Source organism: Phalacrocorax carbo, chromosome 6 (genome assembly GCF_963921805.1).
Source record: "Phalacrocorax carbo chromosome 6, bPhaCar2.1, whole genome shotgun sequence".
Lineage (NCBI taxonomy): Eukaryota > Metazoa > Chordata > Aves > Suliformes > Phalacrocoracidae > Phalacrocorax > Phalacrocorax carbo.
The window spans coordinates 31,620,833-31,646,484 of record NC_087518.1 but is presented as its reverse complement, the minus strand read 5'-3'; the positions used below and the strand labels follow the sequence as shown (position 1 = coordinate 31,646,484).

Here is a 25,652-nt window from a genome sequence, read left to right as displayed (position 1 = left end):
CATTGTCATATAGTCTTGACTACATTTCAGGAGTTCTGAGATGAATTTATAGCTATAGTAATCTCTTTCCTATCCACTGCACTTAAATAACTGGTATTTTAAATCTATTTGCATTTCTAAGCTACTCAACGAGCAATGTGAGCTCTGACTGCAGTGATAAGCCAGGGATACAGCTAGTATGTGAGCAGCAAGCTAGAGACTGTCATATAAACATCACTGTACAATAGCTGACTCTCCACTGCAGGAAGGAGAGGACTTTCCAAAGAAAAAGAGGGGGCGACCTAGTACTAGGAGCTAAGTAGCATGTACAGTGATGTATTAAACTCTAAGGCAATTAATCTAAATGTTTAGACAGCTTTGTTACTTCCCCAGATATCTTTCTCTTGTGACACTTTTATATCAGACCCCGTCAGTAAGCCTCCAAGCAATTACTCCCGCAACCCAAACTGAAGGATTTAAATGAGGGGAGGAAGTTCAAGATATGAAATGTATTTTTGATCAACTAGGCATCTCCTTCCTCCTACCCTCAGGAACTGTGTGTGCTAAACAACTCAACCAGGGTCTTGTCCCTAAGCCTGTGTTAGTTCTTTCCCGATTTGGAGGAACTATTGATCAGAGAGAAGAAATATTTCCTGCAGATAAGTCTGTTATAGGCAGACTGCCCATGGGTCTAAAAGGCTTGGATGTCATGTTTCACCAATGAAAGTTACTTGTGGAGGCTCAGGTGGTGTTCTTCACCCCAAAAGAAGTCTTCCATCTTTTTCCACTTGTGCAAAGATTCCATAACAGTGAAGTATTAGTAAATGGGATTTGATGTCAAAATAAGTGAGACTTGCAATTAAGTTAAAAGGCTAAATCTCTGTAAACTCTGAAGATTACTTCCTTGCCATAGTTGCCCTGTATAACAGGCTCTGTATCAGAAGCAATATAGGAAGGAAAATCCTGAGACAGACAAGACTTCCAACTGTTTTTTAGAGAGAGAAATTGACCTTATTTGTTGTTGAAGTATTGAGTTTTATGGGGGAAAAAAAACTTATTTCACTGTGTATGTTTAGGAAAGGTTCATCTGTTGATACTTAAGTGTACGCTCAAGTTTGTTAGACCACTAGTTGATGGAAGGAGAAGTAGGAAGAGATCATGTTGGGTGAAGTTACGGGATAGGATAGATGGATTATCTACAAAGACTACCTGATTTATCCTCCTTAGCTGGACAGATGCTAGTTTTAACCCTGTCCTTGTTGGTGTAGTGGCTCTGTGTGTTTTTGGGGAAGAAAGATGCTTCCTCTGGTAATAGCCTGTCTTTTTTGTCTTGATCTGTGGTAAAGATTGTGATGAATTCATGAAGGCTTTGGTTTGGAGCCTTGACAGTGTTTGAACATAACAAGGCTTGTGAGCTTTCAACAGCATGAATCCATATGCTCTGTTTAAGCTGCTTGGTGGGAATTGAGTTAGTGATTCCACAGTATTTCGGTAGAAATAACGTCTGATGTTCTGAAGCTTTTTCTGGAATTGGAAAGACAGTTGGTCACAGGTCTGACTCTTTCCCTAATGTGTTTTTCTAGGCTATTTCTTTTTAGGCTGCTGCTGGCACTGGGAGGCTCTGCTGAGCTTTTTTGTAAACATTTAAAACTGGTGCTGCCAGGAGACCTAGTCAAGACTGCTTGCTGTCTGTGCTGTATTAAGGACAAAGCGACTGCCTCTTGAGGGGCCCTCAGTCCTGGAAAAAAAAGGAAGACTAAGGATGAAAACTCAGCACTGTGCCTAGCTATGCTTGTTAGAAGATAGTCAACTAAAATCAGACTCTCACTATGACCACCTGATGTTTAGTGTTGTTGAAGTTCAAATTGATATTTCCACCCAAGAATCTTATATGGTAGTTCAGTAGTATGGTGGGGTGTCTCTATCTCTGGGCAATTCCAGCTAGGGGTTTTCCTTTCATCTGCATATTCCAGGGAGGAGAGTTGTCTTTGGAGAACTCTTTGTATGTATGTCTAGACAGTGTCAGACTCAGACCAGAGGGTTTTGGAGGAGACTACCTGGTGGATGTGAGAGAGGTTTGGATCTGAAAGATTGCCTAAAAAGAATGATGTGAGAACCTGTGTTTCTTACTCTGGTACCTTCTCTGGTAACTGCTGAGCATAAGTTTTTCTTCTTGGGCATTGTTTTCAAATATTGTTTTGACCTATTGCTGCTAGTCTGTATGTTCGAATAAGAAGGTTGCCAGTGATCGCGTGTTTGAATTCTTTAGCCACCTCTGAAAAGACTAAATTTCAAAGGAGACTGTTCACCTGCCTTTACTGGAAGTTAATTTACAACTGCTAGTTGTGGGATGGGAGTCAGTTGCCTACTCACACTAGAGCAGTGTGCAGCTTGTTCACTGTGCAAGCTTGTTTGTCCTTGAAGTTTTGCTGTGAGTTTCAGTTAGGTGAGACTAGCTCCATGTTGTGCTGTTGGCTTGTTTTTCTTAACTGACATGCAGCTCCTTGATATAAGAGAAGGTCTTTCCAGTCCATTAGTTCTTGACTTACATGTTCTGAAATACCTTTTTCCACAAGGTGTAAGAAACACAGGCTGTTTTGAGGTAAGTTTTTTGTTTTGTACATATGTATTTGTGTAACTTGGGACTAGAACGTTATACCCACTTGTTCATTTGGTGGAGTTAAAATGACGAGGTTTAATTGCTGAATTGAAACCTTCTCTTTGTCAATGTTGGCCCTTTCAGTTCTGGGTAGGCATCTGTGTCTGAGAAGAGAGTTTGTAGTATGTGCTTCTACTTTAGCATATGTTTCATTCTAAGTGTTTTTGCTGACTTAATCTGAAGCTTGACAGGCGTGATTCTGCCTATCATTGGGACAGGCCTTGGCTTGCTTTCTGTGCCCAACATAGTGAAAATCAAATTAAGGGCCCATAAATCTGGATATACTGCAAGGACTATAATTCATTTAGCTTTCCTTAAATGTCCCTCAATGTCTGGCAATTATAAATCAGTAGTCTCATTTTTCAGAATTTAATTGGAATCAATGTAGACTGATTTAAGGTCTTTGATAGATTAAAGCTAAACCATGAACTACCAAAAAGAAAAGTCTTAATGTGGGCATTAGTAAGTCATTTGATGCTGACAGTATGAGAAGACTCTTCCTAAAATAAGCATGAAACACATTTACCTAGTTTTTAGACTTGTTACTATTGTATAAGTTTGTGGTAGGTTCAAATTGCTTGCTTGAATGTAACTAGAGGGAAGAATTAGTAAATGAAGTTCTGGATCTTGTACTTTTAACTCTGTGTAGTAGTTAATAAAAGCGGGCCAATAAAAAGAAGTCTCTGCTCTTGTTCCTATAAAAAGGTCTCCTGTTTATGTGATGGCAACAGCTATCAGTTTTTTCAGTTGTCCAGTCTGGCGGTGAGCCAGTACATTCTACAATAGCTGACTTCCTTGTTGTAACTTTGGAACTTCTCTGTGTTTTTATAGCTTTTAAAATGGGATTTATGAAAGTGGGGGACTAATGGTATTTGTCTGCTAGAGCTGAGTACAGGCAGAACCTGTGCTGTGCTAGTGTCATTTAACTCTGCCACTCATCTTGGAGCTATAGCAAGAATAGCAGGCGGTGCTGTAGGTTTCACAAGTGAAAATGGAATGATCTGTTATGGTGTAGTGGTTTGTAAATTATCTGAGGCAGTCTAGTTTTAAGCCATTAAAGTTGTGCTGTATGTGACTCAAATTAAATATAAAGTGAAACCTTCAGAGTAGAGAGATTGGTATATAAATACAATGTCATCTCATTCCAAGGAAGAACCAGCTATGTTAGCAGTAGGTGTGGACACCGCAGTCCTTTCCTTTCCTGTCTTCAGGGATAGAGCTTTTTTTAATGTCAAAAAGGTAAATTAAAATGGTGGATTATGTAATGCAGAGCACAGAGATATTTGGAATGCTGATCAATAGTGGAGGTTTAAGTGGCGGGTGTGTTTTGTTTAAGCAAAAGTTTCTGCCACTTAAAGAATCAAGCTTAAGCACTTGAGTGAATCAGTCTTTCGGAGTAGCTTGCCAAATGTTCTTGGGAATATGTCATATTAAGTGTAATATGTCTTGCAATACTAGGAACTTTGGATTTGGGTAATTTGTTATCTCCTTAAAAATTCAAAATGCAAAATTTTGTCTGGCCTTTAGAGAATGTGTTGTGCTTAAGCTTTCAGTGGACTTGCCAACTTGGTAACAGCTTCTGGTTGAATGCCACAGTGCTAGTTGTCCATAGACTTTTATTGTGAGTTGAGGAGGGTCAAGTGGACTTCCAGTTCTCAATTTATTCATTAGATGTGTGTATCTTAGTGGATCAGACTTGCATTGGAGTTGAATTTTGTCTGTTTAGGTCCAGACTCAGAGCTCTCACCTAGAGTACTGTATGTGTTGAAGTCTTGCAAGGCTGGTGATAGGCTGTGTGAGTGTTTGGATGGGACATGTCTGCTGAATGAGGGTGGGAGTTGAGGCTGGTAAGGAGATGTTTGTTCTTAGGGATAAACAGTCACCAAGTCTGGCTTCACAGTTACTAGAGATGAGTGAAGCCAGGTCACTGACTGACTGAAAAGTAACTGCAAAAACCTGAGAAACATTACATGTCACACAAAGAAGAGAAAGGGGATGTTGGCTAGTGAGAGAGAAAGTCCTTTTCTGACCCTTTCAGGGATAGCCATCAGAGTGACTGGAGTTTATGGTGTAATCCAAGGTAAGTATCACACCTTTGAAAGAAATGCCATGTGGTGCTTGCTTGGTGCCAGGAGCAAATCTGTCTGATCACAGTAGGTGTGTTTTTGCCAATCTGAAAAATTTTATCATTAAGTTTAAATTGGCAATTGGCAGGTTAACTGCAAGCAAGAGCAATACTCTTAATCCCTTCTAGGAAAGCATTTTGTGTTTTGTTGAAGGGTGGAATGATCATGGTATTCCTTGTGGTATTTTTTCTCATTATGTTCAGTGTTTGTAAGCTAGTTATACCTTGCATGGAAGACGTTAGAGGAGCATATTATTCAATGTGAGTCTCTGTGGTTGATATCAAAGTACCTCATACTAATGTTTTGTACTGTTTCCCATAACTTTGACTTGAATGTGGTTTGTGTGCACACTTATATTAATCTATGCATACGAACTTCCTGCCTAGTGACTTTTGAATCGTGTAGCATGCCAGTTAAGATAGTTCAGATTTCTCTCTAAAAAGATCATAATTTATCTTGGTGGTGGTGCAGTGCAGATTGATTTAGACTTCTCCCATTCTCTTATCCACAGCAATTGGAGCAGATCCAGAAGGAGCTAAGTGTTCTGGAAGAAGATATTAAACGAGTAGAGGTGAGGTGCCCAGACAGTGTTCTGACTCTGGCAATTTTTCATTTGCATCAAGCTGCCTGCCTTGCTGTGGGGCTGCTGTGTTAAATTTATGGCATTTGAGTCAGTAATGGGAAAACGAACAGATGATGTTCTTTCTTTAATTTGTTCATTTAGTTGATGTATGCAAGCTGCAGGTTGGTAAGAGGGGGCTTTGAAACTTAGCTCTTACATAATCATATCTTTCAATTTCTTTGTGTTGGTAGTATTTTAGAATAATGCCTAGAAATCAACAGCCAGCATATTGCTCATAACTTACCACTTCTGTACATTGCAGTGTTCTGGCTATTTGCATAGGCTGTTTAAATCTTAGCAGCATGCTACTCTTAAAATGGAAAAGTACTGGGGGGGTGCACAAGAGCACCATAATGCAGAGACTGGGTAGGAGCAGAATCAGCTCCTGCTACATGTCAAAACAACCAATCTGCTACCTTCTGATATAATTCTTAATTCCTTAATAATGGTGATCTTTGAGATTTTTTTATAAGAGTTATTCTCCAAGTATTTGTAAACCCATCAGCTCAATCCTTCTGTCCTTATTGAGTTCTTAGTTTCCTCCTTGGTCCTTTCCTCTAATCATTCTGGTGTTTTGATCTTGGAATAGGAAACTGATGTTTCAGGAATGCATCAGACTGCCACCTCTCAAAATAGCATTCCCTTAAAGCTTCTTGGGAGTCAGTTTGCAGGTCTGCTTCTCTTCTTGCTTGTCTCCAGCAGTCAGTGCAAGCTCCCAAACACTGCCCAAAAGCCTTTTGGATTTCTTCAATTCCAATTTACACACATGCTGATGAATTATCAAAATATAAATAGAACTGACAACTGCAGGCACTTCCCTTCAGCTGATAGCTACGCAAATTGTAACTTGGTAGATAACAGCATTTTTCAGACCTATTTCCTTAAATGCTTCTTGTAGCTCTTGGGAAATAAATTTGTTAGCATGTTTCTTGAGACTGTTAAAATATGTCTTCAGATCTAAGAGAAGCTATTCCCAAGCTGCAGGATTCCTTGAGGAATATCTAGCTACCTGCTTTTCTGCTCTTTAATCAGGCACTTCAGTGGACTGCAGCTGGGGTACATATCTGGTGTGTGATAGTGACCTTGGTTCTGACCTCTAAAGCCTGGGATCTCTCATCACAAATATCCTACTTTCTATCTAACAACTAATGGGCACCCAGTGGGTACTTGAAAAGCACCAGTAATGTTGTCCTGGAACGCTTTGCCCCCCCTAACTAATGAGCTGCAGCATCCAGCATAGCTTCCATTTCTCAAACAGATGAAAGGTACAGTCTCATACTGGCTGCACAGCAGTGATTTAGTCTGGCAGTGACAAAGCCAGGTTTATGTGTAAAGTTTCTCTTGTGCACTTGCCCCACAGAAGACTGATAGATCCTTTTTTTAAAGTTTGGGGCACGAAACAACCTTTGCCCTGTCATTTTGTGACTGTTCTTGCCATGACCCATATCCAGCATTACATTCCAGCTGCGAAGGCTATTAGATATGTTTGCATGTGTCTCAGATGCAGTTATGGTTTGCTTGTTCTGCCATGTGTAAGGGAGGTGCTGGGTTAGAGACAACTGGGTGGTAATCAAATCCATTGATTTTTGGAGTATAAACTCCAGAACTACCTTTTGGGGGGCCAAAAAGCACTGCAGTTGTAGGATTTCTGAAACCCACTTAGAATAACTGAGGTGGAGGGAACAACCACCCCAAACAAAAAAAAACCAAAAAAGAACAAACAAACAAATAAAAATAAACCAACCCAAAGATAACCAATGTGGTTTTTTTAGGTATAGTAAAGACTTCTAGGTAAGGGTTGAATAAATGTAGATACAGTTGTCTATCTCCTTAGAAAAAGAAAAAATTACTATGTAAATATTATATATCAGACAGTGCCTACTATTCATGTTTTGTAACCTTTGCTATAACGTGGCTTTCTGTTTCAGGAAATGAGTGGCTTGTACTCCCCAGTCAGTGAGGACAGTACGGTGCCGCAGTTTGAGGCTCCCTCACCTTCACACAGGTATGGAGCTTGCAACTCAGAACTTGATATTTAAAGTTGTACATATTGCACCATATTTGCTAGTCCTCTGCGTGCCATGCCCAAAACACAAGCAAAACTAGTTTTTTGAATGTGATACAGTATTTTCCCGTTCTATTCTTGATCGGCATAAACTTTGAACAAAGTAGCGGGGGAAAAAAGCCATCTGAGTCTGCAGTTGGATGAAGAGTCTACTCTAAACCAGATGCTGTGGAAAGCTGATCACTTTAAATGTAGAGTGGATTTGTTAACTTGAGTCATAAGTCTTTATGATGAGAAATATTACTGTTAAATACATGCTGCCTCTTCTGAATGTTATGCAGTTCTGCTTGGTATATGAAAGGGGTTAATTTTGTATATTGGTGTTCTCTAGTTTCCCCACTCAGCGTGAAGGGCTAAAAAGGTATGGGCTTCCAGGATCAAAATTTAAAATATACAGCCTATTGATTCTGTTTATCTGCTGTCTGTTTTGATTTAATGAAATGCCTTTCTAATAACCTATTTTCATTGTATTTGTATTGTATTTGTATTTCATTGTATTTCAGTGTATTTGTCTGAATACTGTGTAGTCTGGTTTCTTGATAAAATTGCAGATGCTTCTTGTGTCCAAGTTGCATGTGCCAGGGTTTGAAGTGCTCTACTTCTTTATAGCAGTATTTTCTGGTTGTAAGAAATCTCTGATTTCACAGGGCCATGTTATGTTATTAAATGATCATCTCTCCTACCTCTTTCCAGTGTATTTTCCTAATGGCAGAGCTCTCTAAACTGTTCATTTCTGTTATAAAATTGTACTGGCATCTTTTCTACAATTAGTAGCTCAAGACCCAATAGCCCAGAAGTAAGTAAGTAAAAAAGATCAGATTTCCTCCCCTACAGAGATTTAGATACAGTGCTCTGGTAAGAGGCCTAGCAATATTGCCTGGGAATTCTTACCAGAATGCTATTTCTGGGCACAGACTAGAATCTCATATTTCTGTGAAGCTCTGGTTGCCCCTGAGGGAAAGGACAGGTATATGGTCAAGATGGATGGGAACAGTGTTATTCTGCCCTTCCCTGCTTGCCTAATTTTTGGGTGCAGGTGCATTTTTGATGCAGGCTATTGTTGTTTTGCCAAGCAACAGGTATGTGAAGCTGATGATATTTTTGTCAGGTTCTACTAGTTTTTGTTGTTGGCTATTAAATAGATTGCTGCTCACTTGCATGGTACTGCTGCTTGGGGAGAATGGGTATTGGTTGGGCTGAAGTTGTTACATGTTGAATGTTGTCAGGCCTAGAAACCTTTCTCTATGTTTTTTTTTTTTTTTTTCAACAGAAGGGTGTACTTATGAAGAGAAATGTATCTTTCTTACTTGAGCCAAGCTAACAAACATGTTCTCAAAGGAACTTTTGGCTGTTGTTGGAAGCTGGAATAACATTTTAAGCCCCAGAGTTTTGGTGAAAGAGTTGTGGGGGGCAGGGGAATCTGCTGTGCGAGGCCTACACTGGTTTCATACGACTGAGAATTTCTTATTATTCCTCTATGCCTGTTTATTTCATGTCCTAGGGTCAATCATTCTTAGTTCTTGCTTTTGAAGACATAAGATGGTGTCCAAAATATTTTAGTGGTTTTGGATTGATGAGCTTAACCTGAGGTCTGCTGGGAGATGGCAGTGTGTTGGATTATGGCAGGTGGAGAGACCATGGGCTTTTTCTCTTGTTTGATAATCTTTTACATGTCTAGTTGCACCTTGGCTGTGTCTTCAGCTTTTGGGTTTTTCCTCTGGGACAACATGCCAAGGGTGTGATATAATAGGATGTTTAGGGGTTTTCTAGGGTATGTGGGGTTGCCTCTTTCTCTTGGCTTGAAGACTCCTTTTCTGTTTCTCAATTACATTCCTGTGTTAAGAGGTAGTTTTAGTGGTCAAAGAGAAGATGGTATGTGGAGGAAGTGTCTGAACAGTCATTGGTTGTTGCTGGACTCTTGTAACTTCTGTTCCTGCCCTACCCTGGTTTTGTGTAATTCAAGTAATCAAATTAGTTGGAATTACCAGCACTCAGATTCCAGAAAGGTCTACCACTTGAAATTCGTTTTCTTTTCAATAGTAAATGAAAATTTTGGAGAGTATCTCAATGGTAACTTTGATTCCTACTTGGGAAGAATGTAGCAGAACAAGGACAGAAGCTTTTAAAATACACCGATTATTTTTTTTTTTAGTTCTACGTTAACTGAAATTTAATCTCCAAAGTGCATTTTAGAGATGCTGTGAACCAGTAAGAATGAAATACAAATATAGTTTGAGATGGCTTCACTTCCATGTTAAAATGTTATTAAACTTGCAGAGACTTCTTAACTTACCAGGGAATTAAAATGGTATATTTAAATTGGAATGTAACTTGTTAACATGCTTAACACTCTGCTAATGAAATATAATTGTATAAAATTCTACCAATGTGTCTTATAAATAGTACAAGGTTATCACAGGCCCATGCTGAGATGAAGAAAATCTCTTTAGCCTGTGAATTTAAAGTTCAAGAAAATCAAGTTCTCTGGAATTTGGTTTTATCTGGTCTCTGGTGACTTGCCCTTATTCATCTACTTCCTCTAAATCATAGGCTTGCTTCACTAATTCTCTGTTTCTTCTCATTTGTTTGTAGCTTTTTTCCCCCCACGCTCTTAACATCCTCAAAATGTGAAATTGCTATGCCTCCCCCATCTTCTTTCATAAGTTCTTTAGCAAAAAACCCAAGTACTGCTATCATGTTCAATACGTTCTTGGTTTCAAGAAACACGTGTTTTCTTATACTTGTACAGGGTATGATGAAATATTAAATTGGGTAATAGCACAGCGCTTGTTTACAGCATTGCAGATAGCTGGGCTTGTGTACTAATAGAGAGCAAACAAGAGGAGAAGAATAAGGGAAAAGAACAAATAGTTCTATGTAGGGTTTTTCTGAACAGGCATGCATGCTATTTTTGCTACCAGTAAATGGTGCAAACAGGAGGTACAAATAAGCAACTTCTCTGTGACTACATATTCTGGCAGTAATAGCAAATAACGAACTATTGCTCTAAAATGAGTTTCTGGGGAAAGATTCTGATCTAAGAATGAGTTGCCTGGTAACTCTGATTCACTTATCGAAATCCTGATCTCCTTCCCCTCCATTTGTTCTGATTACCCCCTCCCACCCTGTAAGGGTTTAACAAATGGTATTTATAGTTTGCAGGTTGCTGTGGTTTTGTTGCTGTTGTTCCAGGTTTTTAAAGATGTCGTGTTAGTGTAGCTGAATTTCCTAGGTGAACCTAATGTTACAGCTTTTAAAAAGAATTTGGCTGTAATTTTTCTGATAATTTGCTTCCTGTTTTTAAAAGGAAAAATGTTCAAGTGTATGCTGGGTTAGTTCAGCTACAGGCACCACACAAATTACTTTGAATTTGTATTCTGGTTAGGAAGATGACGTCTGCACTCTTGAAGGCTTTATATCACCAGACAACCTGCAGCAAAACGAGACCAGACGCTCTAATTCTGTGTGTTTTGCTGTTAATTGCCGCTATACCTGTCTGAGTGGAGTGGTTTTTCATTGCTTTCCAGTTGAACATCTTATACATGCTGTTCCTGGCAGGATCTGCTGTATGTGTTTCATTATTTCACGTGTCCACATTCTAATTTAAAGTTCATTGTCCCCAACCATGCCTGAAACAGCTCTGCTGTTTTCTCCCTTGCAATAGCTGGCAGCAAATAATGATTTTTATCCTTCAGATTTTCTTGGTTTGCAGCTTTTGTCTTGCCTGTAACAGAAGCCCAGTCAATCGCATCTTGCAAGTTAACCACCAATGAGACTTCAAAATTGTCTCTCATCTTCTGTTTCTACTTACCTCCACTTCCAGGGGAGCTTTAAAACATCCAGAGAAACAACTAAGCACTAATACCCCTGTTTCATCCTCCTGGACTTAGGGGTGCCCTGACCAGCACTTCAGCCAAACCATTTGTTTTATGACCAAGAATGTCAAGTCTATGCATTGTTCTGGGTGTTACATAAACATCAATAATCTCTTACAAAACCAGGGCCTATAGCCATGTTCTGGCAGCTTTTTAAAGAAACATTCAGCTTTCCCAAGCAATGCTTAAATCTAAGGTCACCTCGTAAGACTCGGAATAATAAACCCAGCTAGTTTCTTTTCTCTCCAAGCCAAATGACATAGCAGAAGCAAGTGAATTACAAAGATTTTTAGAATCAAATCGTGGCAATGTTTGTAACGTGTTCTCTGTAATTAATAAAATGGTGTTCTTGTGTACTAACCTTTACTTGTCGTAAAAGTATTTTAAATTTTTGAGTGATAAGGGTGCTTTAATCTGGGTCTGGTGTTTTTGTAAGAGCTAAGTATTTTACCCATATGTGCAAGAATACTCAACCACCTGTTTTCTGCTTATGTCAGTAGATCCTTTTGCAGTTTTGAAAGTTAAATCTCTTGAGTTTGCATGTATGCTATGTTTTGAGAACAGTTACTTAAGGTATGTGTTGTCATTATAGATACTATGTAGCTATATATAGCTGTGTTACACACACACACATATATATATCTCATAGCGTAGAATTTTCTGATAATAGTAATCCTGGCTGTTGGTATTTCTTTATTTCTGTTTTTCATAACTTGTGTCTGTTTTGTGTGTCTTCATGTAAATACTAGTGTCTGCCTTAAGCTGATTTCTCTAGCTTTTCTCTTCACAGTGCTCTTTCAAATGCCATGGTATTAAACTTATTTTTTTTTTCTTTAAAGGAACTGAAAACCAATGTAGCATGTTACTTCCAGAATGGCTTATCCTGCATATTTAATACAAAAGATATGCTTTTGTATTCTAATTAGAAATTATTAGATTGAACTACACATAATTGTACGTGACAGCATTCTGCTCTAGGAGATCCCTTTAGTTAAAAAAACACCAAACCCTCCCTGCCAAAAACCCCCTCCCAAACCCCCAAACAAAAAATAACCCTGTGTTCCCTGTCTGTAAAATTAACTTCAAAGGCAAGCGTGCTCCAGGATGTGAAGGGGGGAATAACAGAGAGGTTAAAAATTATAAAGGATGGTTGTACAGTGATTTAACCAGATTACTTCTTTTGCTTTTGCAGTAGTATTATTGACTCCACGGAGTATAGCCAGCCTCCAGGCTTCAGCGGCAGCTCTCAGGTAAGGTACTACATGTGTCTGTACAGGGAGGATGGGAGAGTGAATGTGGAGAGTGGGCAGAGATATTAGGTACAACTACTCAGTCTGTCTCCAGGGTACTGGTCAACTTGAGTCTTGTAAATGCTTTTAACTGGCTTGGTGGGTAAACTGGAGCCAAGTCTGCAGCTGTAGGAATGACTGTGTGGAATTGCAAGTGCCCATGCTGATGCCATCAAAGAAATATGGTGTAATGCATTTAGACATCTGACTTTATTCCCAAAGCTGACTCTTCCAGGGAAGAGTGGATATTTTTTGCTCTTCATCTCTTCTCCCAGATAGGCAGCATTTGGGAAGGGAGGTAAATCCCTGGCCATTTGCATTGACTTAAATAGCTTTGGATCAAGCTTGTCTTTCAAAACAAGAAACATTAATTCTCCAAACATATAGCTTGTCCTTGTTTAGGGCCTTACGAACTGTATTATAAATTCACATAGAGGGTAAAAAAGTTGCATATACAGTGAAGCTATTTGGCATTTAATAGGCCCTGTAGATCAGTTTGGAGGCTGCCTGCCAAACAGCACTGCTGTAGTCTTACAGCTTAGAGTGATTCAGCTGGGCTGGGAAGATGACACTGATAACCAGCTCACAACTTCAAAAAGGTTAAACAGTTTTGATTTAGACAGATGGACTGTTGGTTATGTGCCAGCTTGTGACCTTTGGTGCTCTCTGGTGGTGGTGGACCATCTATGGCACACAGCAATATCAAATTGGTAAACTAACAGAAGTGCTGTTGGATCTTGTTTGATGGAGTATCTGATATAGAGAAAAAAAACCTGAATTTTGGGCTCATGTGCATGCATGCAGGTTTTTGGGTTTGTAGCAGTATAACTAATTGATAATTAGAAATTTCCCTCTATTAATCTGTGGAAAAATGCTTGTTGTTCCTGCTACTGTGGTCTGGGAGATCTTTGCTTGAACAAAGAATTGTAGCTCTACTCTGCTTCAGAGGGCAAGTGAAATGTGGGTGGAGATCTTATGTTCGGGACTGTGATAACAGTAGTGTGTTTGTTCTCCACTGACACTGCTTGTCTCAGTACTTTTCTTCCTATTTCAAAGACAAAACTAATAGCATAACTGTACTGCTGGTAAGTGCACAAAACAAACAGCCTAGTTTTTCTAGTCATTCTGTAAGACAGCTTTATTTGTGTGAGAATAATCTTTTTTGTCCTCAGATGCATTTTTTTGTCCTCGAGAGTGCAAGATCTGTACTCTCTAGTGCAAATTTCCAAATTAAACTTTAATGTATGTTTGGATGGGGAGATAAAAGAGGAATCTTTAACTTAAACACTTAATTCAAAGGTAGTCTAATTTCAGCAAGGCTTTGCCATAAAAGTAGTTTTAAGAATATAAATTCAATTGTGTTTCTTTTTCTAATTGTCATGGCACAAATCATAGACTGGGCACTGCTGGTGGTAAGAAGCTATGCTAGGATGGGCAGCATAGCTTGCTTAAGATAATTACTTTGTGCATTGTTTACTAACATGTTCTTAGGGAAGAATTTATATATTTCAAAACTACAGGACAGTTTTCTTCCAGAAGCTGAGCTTCAGAATTAAACAGTGGACAAGTCACGTAGGCCCTAGGAAATTCTGCAGGTAGTATTTAGTGGCCATACCTTTTCTGCTACAACTAAGGAGCTTGTTTGTAGCTATGAAGCTCTTCCATAGTTGTTGGAGGACTCTTCAGAGCACCTAATGGAGCTGAGACAGTGAAATCAGTGTTGATAGCAGAGCAGTCCTAACTAATGTCCTCAGCTAGGAGAACCATAGTAGTTTTAGTAGTTGAATAAAAATTGCTTGGGTATGTTTTCTCTTTTTTTTTTTCCCTTTTTTCCCCTCCTGTTTCCCAGCATTGCTTAACAAGTAGCCAGGGAACAGGCTTCATAGAAACTCAGTAAATGTTTTGGTAGAACGTAAGCAGTTTAAAATGCTTAGCTGGGGAGTATCTGATGAAGATGAGTTAATGCAGATTGATTCCCAACACAGCTGGGTCACCATGTGCCAGCCTGAGACCTACTTTGGGGGACCTTCCTCTAGAGACCCAGCAGGTGTATTGGACAGCAGGCAGATACTTACCATGATTGATTCCACCTTAGTGTGGACTGAGCTCATCTGGCAGATCAGACTTGGGTTGTGTTGTTCATCATGTCACAGGCAGCCCATCTTGAGACTGAAGTGATTGCTCTTCAATGCTTGAAGTTGTCTTGAGCCCTAATCACTCTGAATGTCCCGAGAGAGGCTGGAGCCCTTGCAGGCTGGCATACAAAATTAATAGGAAGCTGCTATAAAAGTTCTATTTAGTATTCCATTAAGTATTTCTTAAAGCTGTGAAGTTTTACAAAATGTAGTTAAAAGGTGTTGAGGTAGGAGTACTTTCCAGTGTTCTAGTTGTTTGTTGAGATTGGAGTTCTTGAGATTAAACAAGCTGTGTAGACCATAGGTGTTGTCAACATGCACATGTGAGTCAAGATGTCAATGAGGCCTCATGTGGGAAGCAGTGTCTGGAGGTTTCATTGCTTAGGGCTTGCTTTTTTCCCCAAAAATGTTAAATTACTGTTTGTACAGGTATGAACAGAATTGGAGTGGGCTCTGAACTTAGTTTGTTCTTGTTGGCTTGCTTGATGACTGTAATGAGGGCAATCTGTTCTCCTGTGTAGAAGGAGGGGGAGTTGTGTGCAGAAGAGGTTTTGTTGGTGCCACTGAGTGGCATTATGGACCTTGTAGGCGGTCAGGGATGCTGCTCATTAGGGAGCTTGGTGGTTCTCAAATCTTCTAATTTCCCCATTAGCTTTGAGTATGTCATATGGGAAACTTAAATACAAAATAAAGCAAGGTGCTCTTCATGCTTCTTGTGCAGTGGAGGAATTGGTTCCTTTTCCTTACTAATGATTAAAATGAGAACCACTGTGTCTTCTGTTTGCTTCAGGCGGAGAGCTTACATAGTTTCAATTTGTTGCTTCTATCTCTCACTATTACTGCTTGGGTAGGTTGGGGAATGGCTTTAATGATGAGTTTCATGGACTTCTTTTCAATTAACCTTTGAACTTCATGGTGTCTTCTGGTTCTATCCTTATTTGCTTAGCTTTACAGAGTTAGTGAGTTGCTTCAAAAGAAATAATTCAGTAACTAACTCTCTAAAATAAACATCTCCTTTTCTTTTTAATGAGCTGTCTGCCAGGGATCTAGGAAGTATTTGTTGTACAGTCTGTTTGATTTGTGGAGCTGGAAGCCTGGTATCTTTGGCCCCTGCTGTCTATGTATACAAGATGTGACTCCCCAAGGGTTGCTGCTGTCGGTCCTGTGAGGCTGTAATCAGTAAATTTGCAAGGGTTAAGGAAACAAAACTGTCTAAAAAGCAGCTTTTGTTTGTCAAGTTAAAGGGTGCGACATAGGACCCTAAAAGTAACTGTTGACAGTGGCAAGATCTTAATTTATTGTCACTTTTACCCTTCACACCTATAAATTGTTTATAATTTAGTAAAACTTATTAAAATGAAACCTAGGCCTGGCTTTACCTTTCTGAAGTGTTCTCTCTCTCTTCCATTCAGACCAAAAAGCAGCCGTGGTATAACAGCACTCTAGCCTCACGACGCAAGCGGCTCACAGCTCATTTTGAGGACCTAGAGCAGTGCTATTTTTCCACCAGGATGACACGTGTCTCGGGTGAGTTCCTCTTGCATGGTGTTCAGCTTCTGACATCAGTTACCTCTTACAGTGCCTAGTCCTCAGGAAAGACTCACTCTTGAGAGTAGCTTTCACTTCTTCCCTGCATGGGAAATAATTGTGTTACTCAAATCATCCTGTTTTGCTTTTCTTGACCAATCTTTGAAGTTGCTAAATTTAGAAAATTTAATCCTGTCCCTTCAGAGGGGCATGTGTATTACTTTGTAATCCTGTACTGTGAAGGGCATAACCCACAATAAACAATTTCACTGCTCCTTCTAAAGATGCAAATGTTTGAAAGCAGTGGTTAGGTTGTCATTCTGCTAGATGTGGTATAAACACAGGAGTTAAACACTGCTATTGAAATACTACAGAGGTATAAATGTAAATTGATAAATTCTCCTGTATTTAGCATGCAATAGAACACTTGGAGGTGATCCTTTATGTTGTCTAGATTGAGTCTTTGTTAACAAATGGCTTGGAGTATAGAAGCTGAGTGTGCAGCAGTGTTGTCCCATGGGCCACACCTTAGATTTAAGGGTTGTTTTGTAGAGTTAGAACCTGTTTTCACAATTGCCTAGATTGCCTCATTCATAATTTAGTAACACTGTGACAGCAGCTACAGTAATTGTTACCTGGTGGATGGATTGTTCTTAATTGCATGACAAGATTCTCTTAAGAAACAAGCAGGTCAAATGAATATGTCTTAAGGGTGAGGAGGGTTGCTCTGTGGCCCCTCTGGGGAAGAAACCAGCTTTGTGGTAGGGAAAAAGTTTCAGGCAATGGGCTGTGGCAGGCAAGAGATTTGCAGTGCCAAGCTGTGAGCTGCAGCTTATATGAAGAGTGACAGACCGCAGCAAGGAGCAGAGAGCAGCTGGCCCTTGGGGTAGGAGAAACCTCCAAGGGTCAAGAAGGAACCAGGCAGAGGTTGCTGCAGCAGAATATCTTGACTTTTAGCCTTGGAAGACAAGGACTAACTTCCCAGGACACAGATCAGCAACAGAGTTGGGGTAGAAACCCTGGCTGCTTCTTCTCCATTGATTTAGTTTGTTTTATTCACTTGGAAATAAATAAATAAAAATTATGCTTAGTTATTTAAATTTTAAAAAAGTTGGCTTTAAGTGTAAAAGCTGCAGTGTGTCTTAGGGGAGCTCACTGTTAGATATGTCTACATCTTCTACCTACTTTGGAGCAGGTACTGACTCAGGTCAGCAAAATAATTTTAACAAGGAATGCAGCACATTTAAAGGATGCTTCAGTAGCTGGAAGATTGGAGAAGTAGGTTGTATGTGACCAGTCAGTTTCCTGTGAAGTGCTAGCAAGTGCTTTGCAGAATACAGTACTTCACAGATCACACTGAAATGTTTTCATGTGGTGTTAACTTGGTGATGCATAACTGTGTTTATGTTAAAATACTACTTGTTAACCAAGGATAATAAATGGGGCTCTTCCCAGCATTCCCTGCTAGAATACATTGTTCTTCATAATTGGAACTATAAATATGAATGTGGTAAAACTATTTTTGTATTCATATGTCAGCCACACCAGGAGTAGAGGATTTGCAAGTGCAGGTTTTTCCTAAATAAGGGATAACCTGTGATACTTGATTGGTTTTTCTTAAGTCATTCCTGCTTTTTGACACATTTTAAATAGGATTTAATATGGATTTAAAGCTTTTTTGCAAGAAGTGACTATGACTGTTCTAGTAGGGAGTGGAGACATAATATAACTGTAATTATGAAATGGCCTTGCACCTTGATGGGGAAAATGTCTTGAAATAACATTTGGTTTTCCAAGCAGAGAAACAGAATAAATTGTAGGATGACTGTGTGCTTGATCCCTAAATGAGGGAAATAAATGGAAGAATAGAAGCTATTTGTTTCTATCAAAGTGCTGAAGGGGAAAACAGTCTTTGAAGAACACTGATGTTTGCATGTGGCTTCTTGAGCTCTTTCCTGTAGTGGTCAGGTGCTGATGACTTTAATTTGGAGCAGTACTTCATTCATTTTGCCCCTTTTGATCCATCTGACATAGGTAATGTATATGCCAGTACTCCTAAACATGCTAATTACTAGTCTTTACTGTTCCTTTATATGATCAAACATTAAATAGCATATAAGGGACACTTCAAAATGTCTTACAAGTGTAGAGCAACATAATAATTTCTGATGGCAAGGAATTACCAGAGTGCAGAAAGTTGTTATTCTCTCTGTGTTTTCCCACAAAGAAACCACAACTGTATTTTGCTTTTATAGATCAACCTTCTAATTTTTTCACCCCAGTATTTCCAAAGCTTTCTAATATGTGGAGCTTTTTCCTTACAAGCAGCATAAGAAACAGATAAGGATAACTTAACTAGTGGGTGGAATTTGATCTCAGCCATGTGAGTAGTGTGTATGGCTTCTCTGCTGCTGCAGTGGATGCTGTGGTTTAACAGGAGGCAAGGTGTGCAGTAATATTTTTAGTAAACAGGATTACCTGTAAACCGAGGTTCTGTGTGTTAGTGATGTGAGAGCAGCCGTACCTGGAGTTCCCTTACGTTGCACTGGTGCAAAAAGACAAAGCAAACGTGGGAATGTTAGAGGAGGAATGGGAGAACTGCTGCAAATTCTGGAGATTGTTACAAAGCATGAAGGCTCTATATAATGTTTGACTGTAGATGTGCAATCATGTGAGGAAGGCTGGCTTGCCCATATGGTATCTCCATAAACTAGGAATTTTTCCTTATTTAGGAAATACTATATTTTAAAATGGTCTACATAAAATTCTGTTCATACTGGGGGGAAAAAAAGGAACTTCCGAGGAATTGAGGAATGACTTCAGCTATCTACACCGCAATTTAATTTTAACTTTTATAGTAAACTGTTCCATTTCTCACAGAAACTTATCATCATAATTCAAGCTAGCTCAATTTCACCTTGTCTGCTGAAGGTCACAGTTTTCACAAAACTTACAGTGCAGGGAGTCTTCTGGCTTCATGCTTGTCTTTGTTCTCCAACCCTGAAACAACTCTCCCTCAGCTCTGCTTTTGGAGTGACAAGGAAAATATTTTTTACTGAAAGTATTTCCAATGTAATTCACACCAAATATAGGCATATTGTAACTGAAGTATGGTGAAAGGAATATACGTTCACCTCCATATAATACTAGTCATGTTCTTCACAGTGCATTTTGATACGCTTTAAGGTTTTCTGTTAATAATATATGGCCCATGGGCTCTGAATTTGAATGAAATAAGTGATCTTATCTACCAGGAAAGCTGTATTTGTGATCTTGAAGCTGATTCTCAGCACAGTAGGTTCACCTGATGTTGCAGTGGAAAGACTTAATTTGTGCTCTGAAAGATCATGCTGCCCTCAGGGAATGCTAGAGGGGAGAGAGAACCTGTTCTTGACCAAGAATCCTCCTGAAATGAAAAACAGAGGTAGTGTCACATGAAGACATACATCTTGATTTTTGTTTGCTGTTGAGTTTATCTTCTTACTCTTTCTGTCCCCTCCAATGCTGTGACCGCTCCCTAGATGACAGCAGAACAACAAGCCAGCTGGATGAATTTCAGGAGTGTCTATCCAAGTTCACGCGCTACAATTCTGTTCGACCCCTGGCAACACTGTCTTACGCTAGTGACCTCTACAATGGCTCCAGCATAGTGTCCAGGTAAGGCACACTGACAGTGCATCTCATGCTGATACAGGCTGCTTAGGCTGATTTGTTAACCCATGTTAAACAAGTAATGGTCTGTACATGTATGACACTTTGCAGTTGCTTCCCAAAAAGAGTTTTGTGAATGTGTAATTATCATTGATCTGCAAAGGCACTCAGGTACCACAGTAGTACCTCTTATTCCCATTGGTGTTGGTCAAGACCGAATGAAGGACCATTGAGGTGCCAGTGAGTATCTGGAGCTGTTGTGATAAAGCATGAAGCCTGTTGTAGGCTCAGTCCTCCATGTTAGTGTAGTTGCATTGTAAATGATACAGCTCTAGCATTTTAAGAAACATCCATCTTGCTTAGTGTTAGTAGCTTTAAGAATCTGTGGTGGTTTTAAATATTGTTGGTGGATCCAGCCATAATGGCAAATATTAAATAGCTGATTTATTTTTAACTACGATTGCTTGAACTCTTGAGCACTGGACGCTGTTTACAGTGCTAAACACTAGTGAGGGGGTGGTTGTTGTAAAGCCAACTCAGCAGCTCCATTCTTGCCAACAACTCCTCTGTATCCACTGCCACATGGGGTGGTCATGCACTGCTGCTGAAGCTCATCCAAGCCTCTCATGGACCAGTTTGGACACTTAGACAGTCAATAGCATTTCACCAGATTTTCAAGAGAATTAGTTTCTACTAGTTCAGCCCTGTGACCCAGCTCTCTTAGGGATCAGGCTTAAGAGAGCACGTAGGACAGGGAGAAGCTGGGACCTGCCAGCAGCCATAATATTAAACTGATTTCAGCAGTTGTGGAAGCATACCCTGGGGAATTGAATTAGTCTGTGGTAGCTTGTTTGGATCTGGTGGTGGAAAAAAGATGTAATATGTTAATTGGGAAATTTTTTCTGCATGATATATGTACAGGACCCATTAGTTTCTTACAGGCACATTTCATAAATTTAAATATGTGTGTTCACAGCAGCCTTTTGAAGGAGGAAAGTAGTAAAATCTCTATTTTATACTAGGGGAGCAGGAGAACCAAAGTGGCCATACCTGAGGTCTTGAAGGAAACATGATAACATCATAATGAATTGAACTTGGGTCTTCTGAGTCTTGATCTAATGCCTTATGAAGGGGTTATTTGGACAATGACAGAACAGCTTGAATATTTGTTCAAAGACCAAGAAATTTTCACTATGTGAAGAAATAGAGGCATGTGTAGCATGCTTTTTTTTTAAGTGGCATTGATTCCTTAACTACTGCAATATGTAGCAGGAATGTATAATGTCCGACTTGGCCACAGAGGTCAGAACACAATAATCATTGCTCTGACGTGTATTTAACCTGCACTGATTGGGTTCACACTAGCTGCAATGAAATGCAGATGGGAATCTCAACTGCAACGTAGACAAACTTCCTCAGCTACCAACTTCAGCACGGACTGGATTTTGCTCTTTTGCCCTTTCTTCTCCTTGACATTCTGCAAGAGCAGCATTTTTGTGGCATTTGGTTAGAAAATGCTGGAAGGGCAGTAAATCTTGCTCCCGTTTTGAAGGCATTATAATTCTTGGGTGAAATATGTTTGAAAAGTGTGTGTTACTGTTGTTAAAATGAAGGTACTGTGGGGCCTCCCTCTAAGCCAGTGCTAGAATTGGTAGTTAAGTGCATTTAACTAAAAAATAACTTGGAAGAACACTTTGTTAGAAGCCCTGCTCAAGCTGTTTATTAATCAAAACATTTTAAAAATTTTTAGGGATTTTAGTAAGTGGGCTGAGTAAGACTGTTCATATCTGAGCATGTCCTTAAGTGCCTTGGTACAGCAGGGCTGCTGAATGTGCTGCTGCTGTAACTCTTGTCAGCTTCTGGCTACCCAAACAGTTCCTTTAAAGTTTGAATTTTTTAACTAAGGGTTTACATGTAATATGTTTTGGCTAACACTTCTGTTGTTCACCATTGTCCTTCATCCAGATCATTAGGCTCATGTTCAGAGAGAGTCTGTGAAGCTAAATGAAGCGTGTGTCTCAGTGATGACAGCTTAAGATAATAGAGTAGGTTTTAGGTACCCATGGACAGGCCAAAGAAATTATTGGGGTGCTTCTAAAGCTTTTTAACCAAATGAAATGCTGTGAAAAGCTTTATCTGGCTGACTACACTGACTCTGAAGGTGTTCCTGGGCACGCTGTAGGAAACACTGATGAAATATTGACAAAAAGTCTTGCTGCTTAGCTGTTGCTGTTGAGACAAATGCATTAAAATACAAAGCAAATATTAATAAGTAAGGTATCCTCATAAATTTAAGTATTTAAATAATATTTTTAGTATCTTTAAGAATAAAAGTAGAATTTGACAGAAGTTAAACTTCCTTGTACTTATTTTAAAATATATTCTGTTTATAACAGCAGTTTACATATCTTAAGTTTGCATTGCTATTAACCCTATGTGAAGCTCACATGCTCCAAAAGCTTTACTTGTTTAAATAAAGAGGGTTTAAAGATGCATTAGCTTTGTGTTTGAAAAGGAAGAAGATGGAAATATGTTCCTTATCTGCCAAATCTTGACGTTTATTTAGAAGGGAAATAAAACTGGGTTTATGGTAATAGGATGAAAAGTCTAATTAAAGACTGTGTATAAACAGGCTGAAAACCTGAAACTGAGCAGCAGTAGTATTCTCTTGAGTGCCTTGCCACAGGCATATTTATGAATGTGTGGATGTCTTGAGGACTAATAAAAGACCATAAACAACATTAGGTTGTATTACTATAAAAATTCTGGTTCAATATTAAGCAAGCTACAGTTGCCTTTGGGAATGAAGGGACAAGCCAATCAACGCCCTGCTCTCCAGTTCCAGGTTTCCCCAGCCTGGCAGTGAGCTTGCCCAGGGGATCCGCGCTGAGCCTTGCTGGGCTGGCAGCTCTGCGGTGGCTGTGCAGCATCCGCATGGTGGCAGCCGTTGGTTATGGTGCTGGCAGCATGGGGCTGCAGGCAGGGGGTGGGGGACCCATGCAGGGCTGGTACCTAAGTTGTGCATCTTCTGTCACAGGCTTATGGTCTTACTCAGAAAGGCGCACAGAGTGAGACTGTGAGCCCAGGGAGGGAGAGCTTTCTTAGCTTGCTTAGAAACATGCTCACAAGCAAAATTTATAACCCTCAGACCTTTTTTCCCTTATTTGCTTCCAGAAAAAGATTAATAGAGAAGGATGTTCAGTGAAAACATGTTCACGGCTTTGCAATTGCTAGTAGCTCCGTTCTGCTTAAACACTTGGGGTCTTTCAGCATGCTCGCAATGTGAATGCGCATGTACCTCTATGATAAATGTTTTCTTTATACACTCGGTTCACTTAAGTACAAAGTATTTACATGGTTTTCACAAGTATGTTAAGTTTTGTTAGAATTGGGCCAAGGAATAAATTTTCCATTTATTATGCCCCCAGACAGAATAGTCATCAGAGCTTAACTTTTCTTTTCTCCGCTTGCTGTGGCAGTAAATAGTAAAGGCTTTCTTTTAAAGATGAGTCTGTAAACTGCAGCGTTAGCATTACAATGATTTATGTAGAAAATTGCTTTAGCACTGTCAGAGGCCTTCAGAGAATAACATGGCAGTCTTTCATATTTAAAAAAAAGAACAGAAAAATCCAAGAAACAAACTACAGCAAGATGTCTGTCTGAAACCTGGTTATCAGAAAGCTGGTTCTCCCTGCCAGGTGGTTCCCGGGTCTGGTGGAAACATGAGTGTGTCTCTCAGAGGCCATGAAATCTGGGAGCAAATGATGTGGGTTTCTGTCATCTGCTCAGACTTCAAATTCTTCTGGCTTAGTTTACCATTTCTCTGAAAGGTCTTAAAACGACATCCAAAGGGTTTTGGATAGCCAAGGCTAACTATATTTAACCAAAGGTATAGTGATTTAGAGAGAGGGAAAGAAATAACTTGTGTTTTGGTGGCTGAAACCTTACTCAGTTAATCTGTTGAATCTTGAGACAGTGTTCAAAAACTGGATGTTACCTTTGTGGTCCACTTTTTTTCCATTGCTTAATACTCTATTGCCTCTTAAGTAACAAATAAGGTATGAAGTGGTTTCTCTTAGCATTCAAATAGTTCAATTAAGTTGGTTTCAAGATGGTATTTTTGTTTGACCCTTTCAGTAACAAGACCGAAATCCTTTCCTCAAAGGTGAGCTTTAAAGAAAACCTGTCCATTAGGAGTATTTTTTCCATATATTCATTGAGTTGTTCTATTTTTGTTCCCTTTTTTACTTTGGGCTACAATTACTTGTGCATATAAAGTCTTAGATCCAGACTTTAGCAAGGTACCTTTTAGTTCTGTGTCCACCATAACAAGCCCCTTTCCTTTTTTTCTTTCTTTTTTTTTAATGCCCTGGGCTGGCTAGGATTAGATGAGTCATTTTAAGTTTGTGACCAGCAATGCTTCTATCTTGCTGGTAAAGATAAATGTAATGGGGTTTTATCCTTCACAGGATTATGTTTTGGAGTACAGTAGATGCTGTTCCTTGAAGATGAGAAATGAGGGCTGAATTTTTCTTATAGTCTGTTAAACCGATCATTCTTTAAATGGACTCTTACTTACAAGTGGCAGCTCAAAACTGTGGATGGATCAGTCTTATTTGGACTGTTCCCACAACTGGAAAGAGAGAAATGCTTGGGTAAAGAGACTTGAACTGCAGAATGGCTAAGGAAACTTGAAGTGTAATACCCTGAACCTGCTCGAATTTTGTGCCTCTCCTGTGTTTATCTTACCTTACTTCAGTTGAGGTTTTGGCCCATAGACCAGAGGTTGTCTGGGGCTGAAATGGGATTTTGTTTACAGCTGAGTAAAGTACAGAGCCTTCTCCTTACTTTCTCTTCTTTTTTTCTGGAGTGTGGAACTGGTAACGCTTCCTGGTATATAATTTTGGTCTGGATCCCATGAGCTAAATGTGACTCGTAACCAGCAGAAGCGTTATACAGATGTCAGTTCAGATCTCTGAATTCAGAGTTCAGAGATGCTCTCAACTCTGTGATGTAGCCTTCCAAGTCCCAGGACAGGCTGCTGTACCAAAAGGGACTCTCAAACCAGAAAAGAGCATGTCTACTTGTGTCTCTAGTCTTGACTACAAAAATAAACCTTCTGGTGACTCTGGTGACACTGCAGAGAGAGAATTCTGTTCTTCCATCAAGAGAAGCTTTCACTTTTAGGGGTACACTTAAATAATTTGAAACAGGGAGGTTAATGAATGGAAGTTGTCTGGCCACCAGTGGCACCTAATTTTTTCCTAGTAATGTCAGGACTATTTGGTAGTAGGAAATTTTCCCCCATTGTGCTCTCTTAGTACTTGTCTCTATCTGCACATAATTAGATGAGGTTTTTTAGTTTTATTTAAACTTCTCTTAAATATTGAACAGTCTCTTGATGAATTTGGGAGTCTGCTTTTTAAACCAAATGTACTGAACAATTATTGCTTTTCATGGTGTGTGTTTCTTTTGTATCTTGAAAAAACTTTGTGCGGTTTATGTAAGCAGTCTCCATTTCTTGGCAAACGTCATGTAGTGGTCGCTGGCTGCAGTGTGGGGCAGTCCAGCTTTGGAGTAGGCTTCCTAAAGACATTGTGCAAGCTCCATCCTTGGAGGTGTTCAAGAACTGGTTGGAGAAAGCCCTGAGCAACCTGCCCTGACCAAAGAGCTGCTCCTCTTCTAAGCAGGATATTGGACTAGACACCTCAAAATCTTGGGGGC

At 39.6% G+C, this 25,652-nt stretch overlaps 1 protein-coding gene across 5 annotated transcripts in view; it reads left to right on the top strand.

Moving 5' to 3' along the window:
- Window positions 1-25,652, top strand: part of COP1 (COP1 E3 ubiquitin ligase) — a 131,145-nt gene that overhangs the window by 21,586 nt on the left and 83,907 nt on the right. For 3 of the 5 annotated variants that reach the window (XR_010373386.1, XR_010373385.1, XM_064454445.1), the window contains exons 7-11: window positions 5,276-5,335; window positions 7,315-7,391; window positions 12,519-12,576; window positions 16,163-16,277; window positions 19,799-19,934. Coding sequence is in view for 1 of the 5 variants with exons in the window: in XM_064454445.1 (XP_064310515.1) it covers window positions 5,276-5,335; window positions 7,315-7,391; window positions 12,519-12,576; window positions 16,163-16,277; window positions 19,799-19,934 (446 nt within the window). In the remaining 4 variants the exon portion in view is untranslated. The remainder of the gene's footprint in view (window positions 1-5,275; window positions 5,336-7,314; window positions 7,392-12,518; window positions 12,577-16,162; window positions 16,278-19,798; window positions 19,935-25,652) is intronic. The other 2 variants (XR_010373388.1, XR_010373387.1) reach the window with 1 other exon arrangement.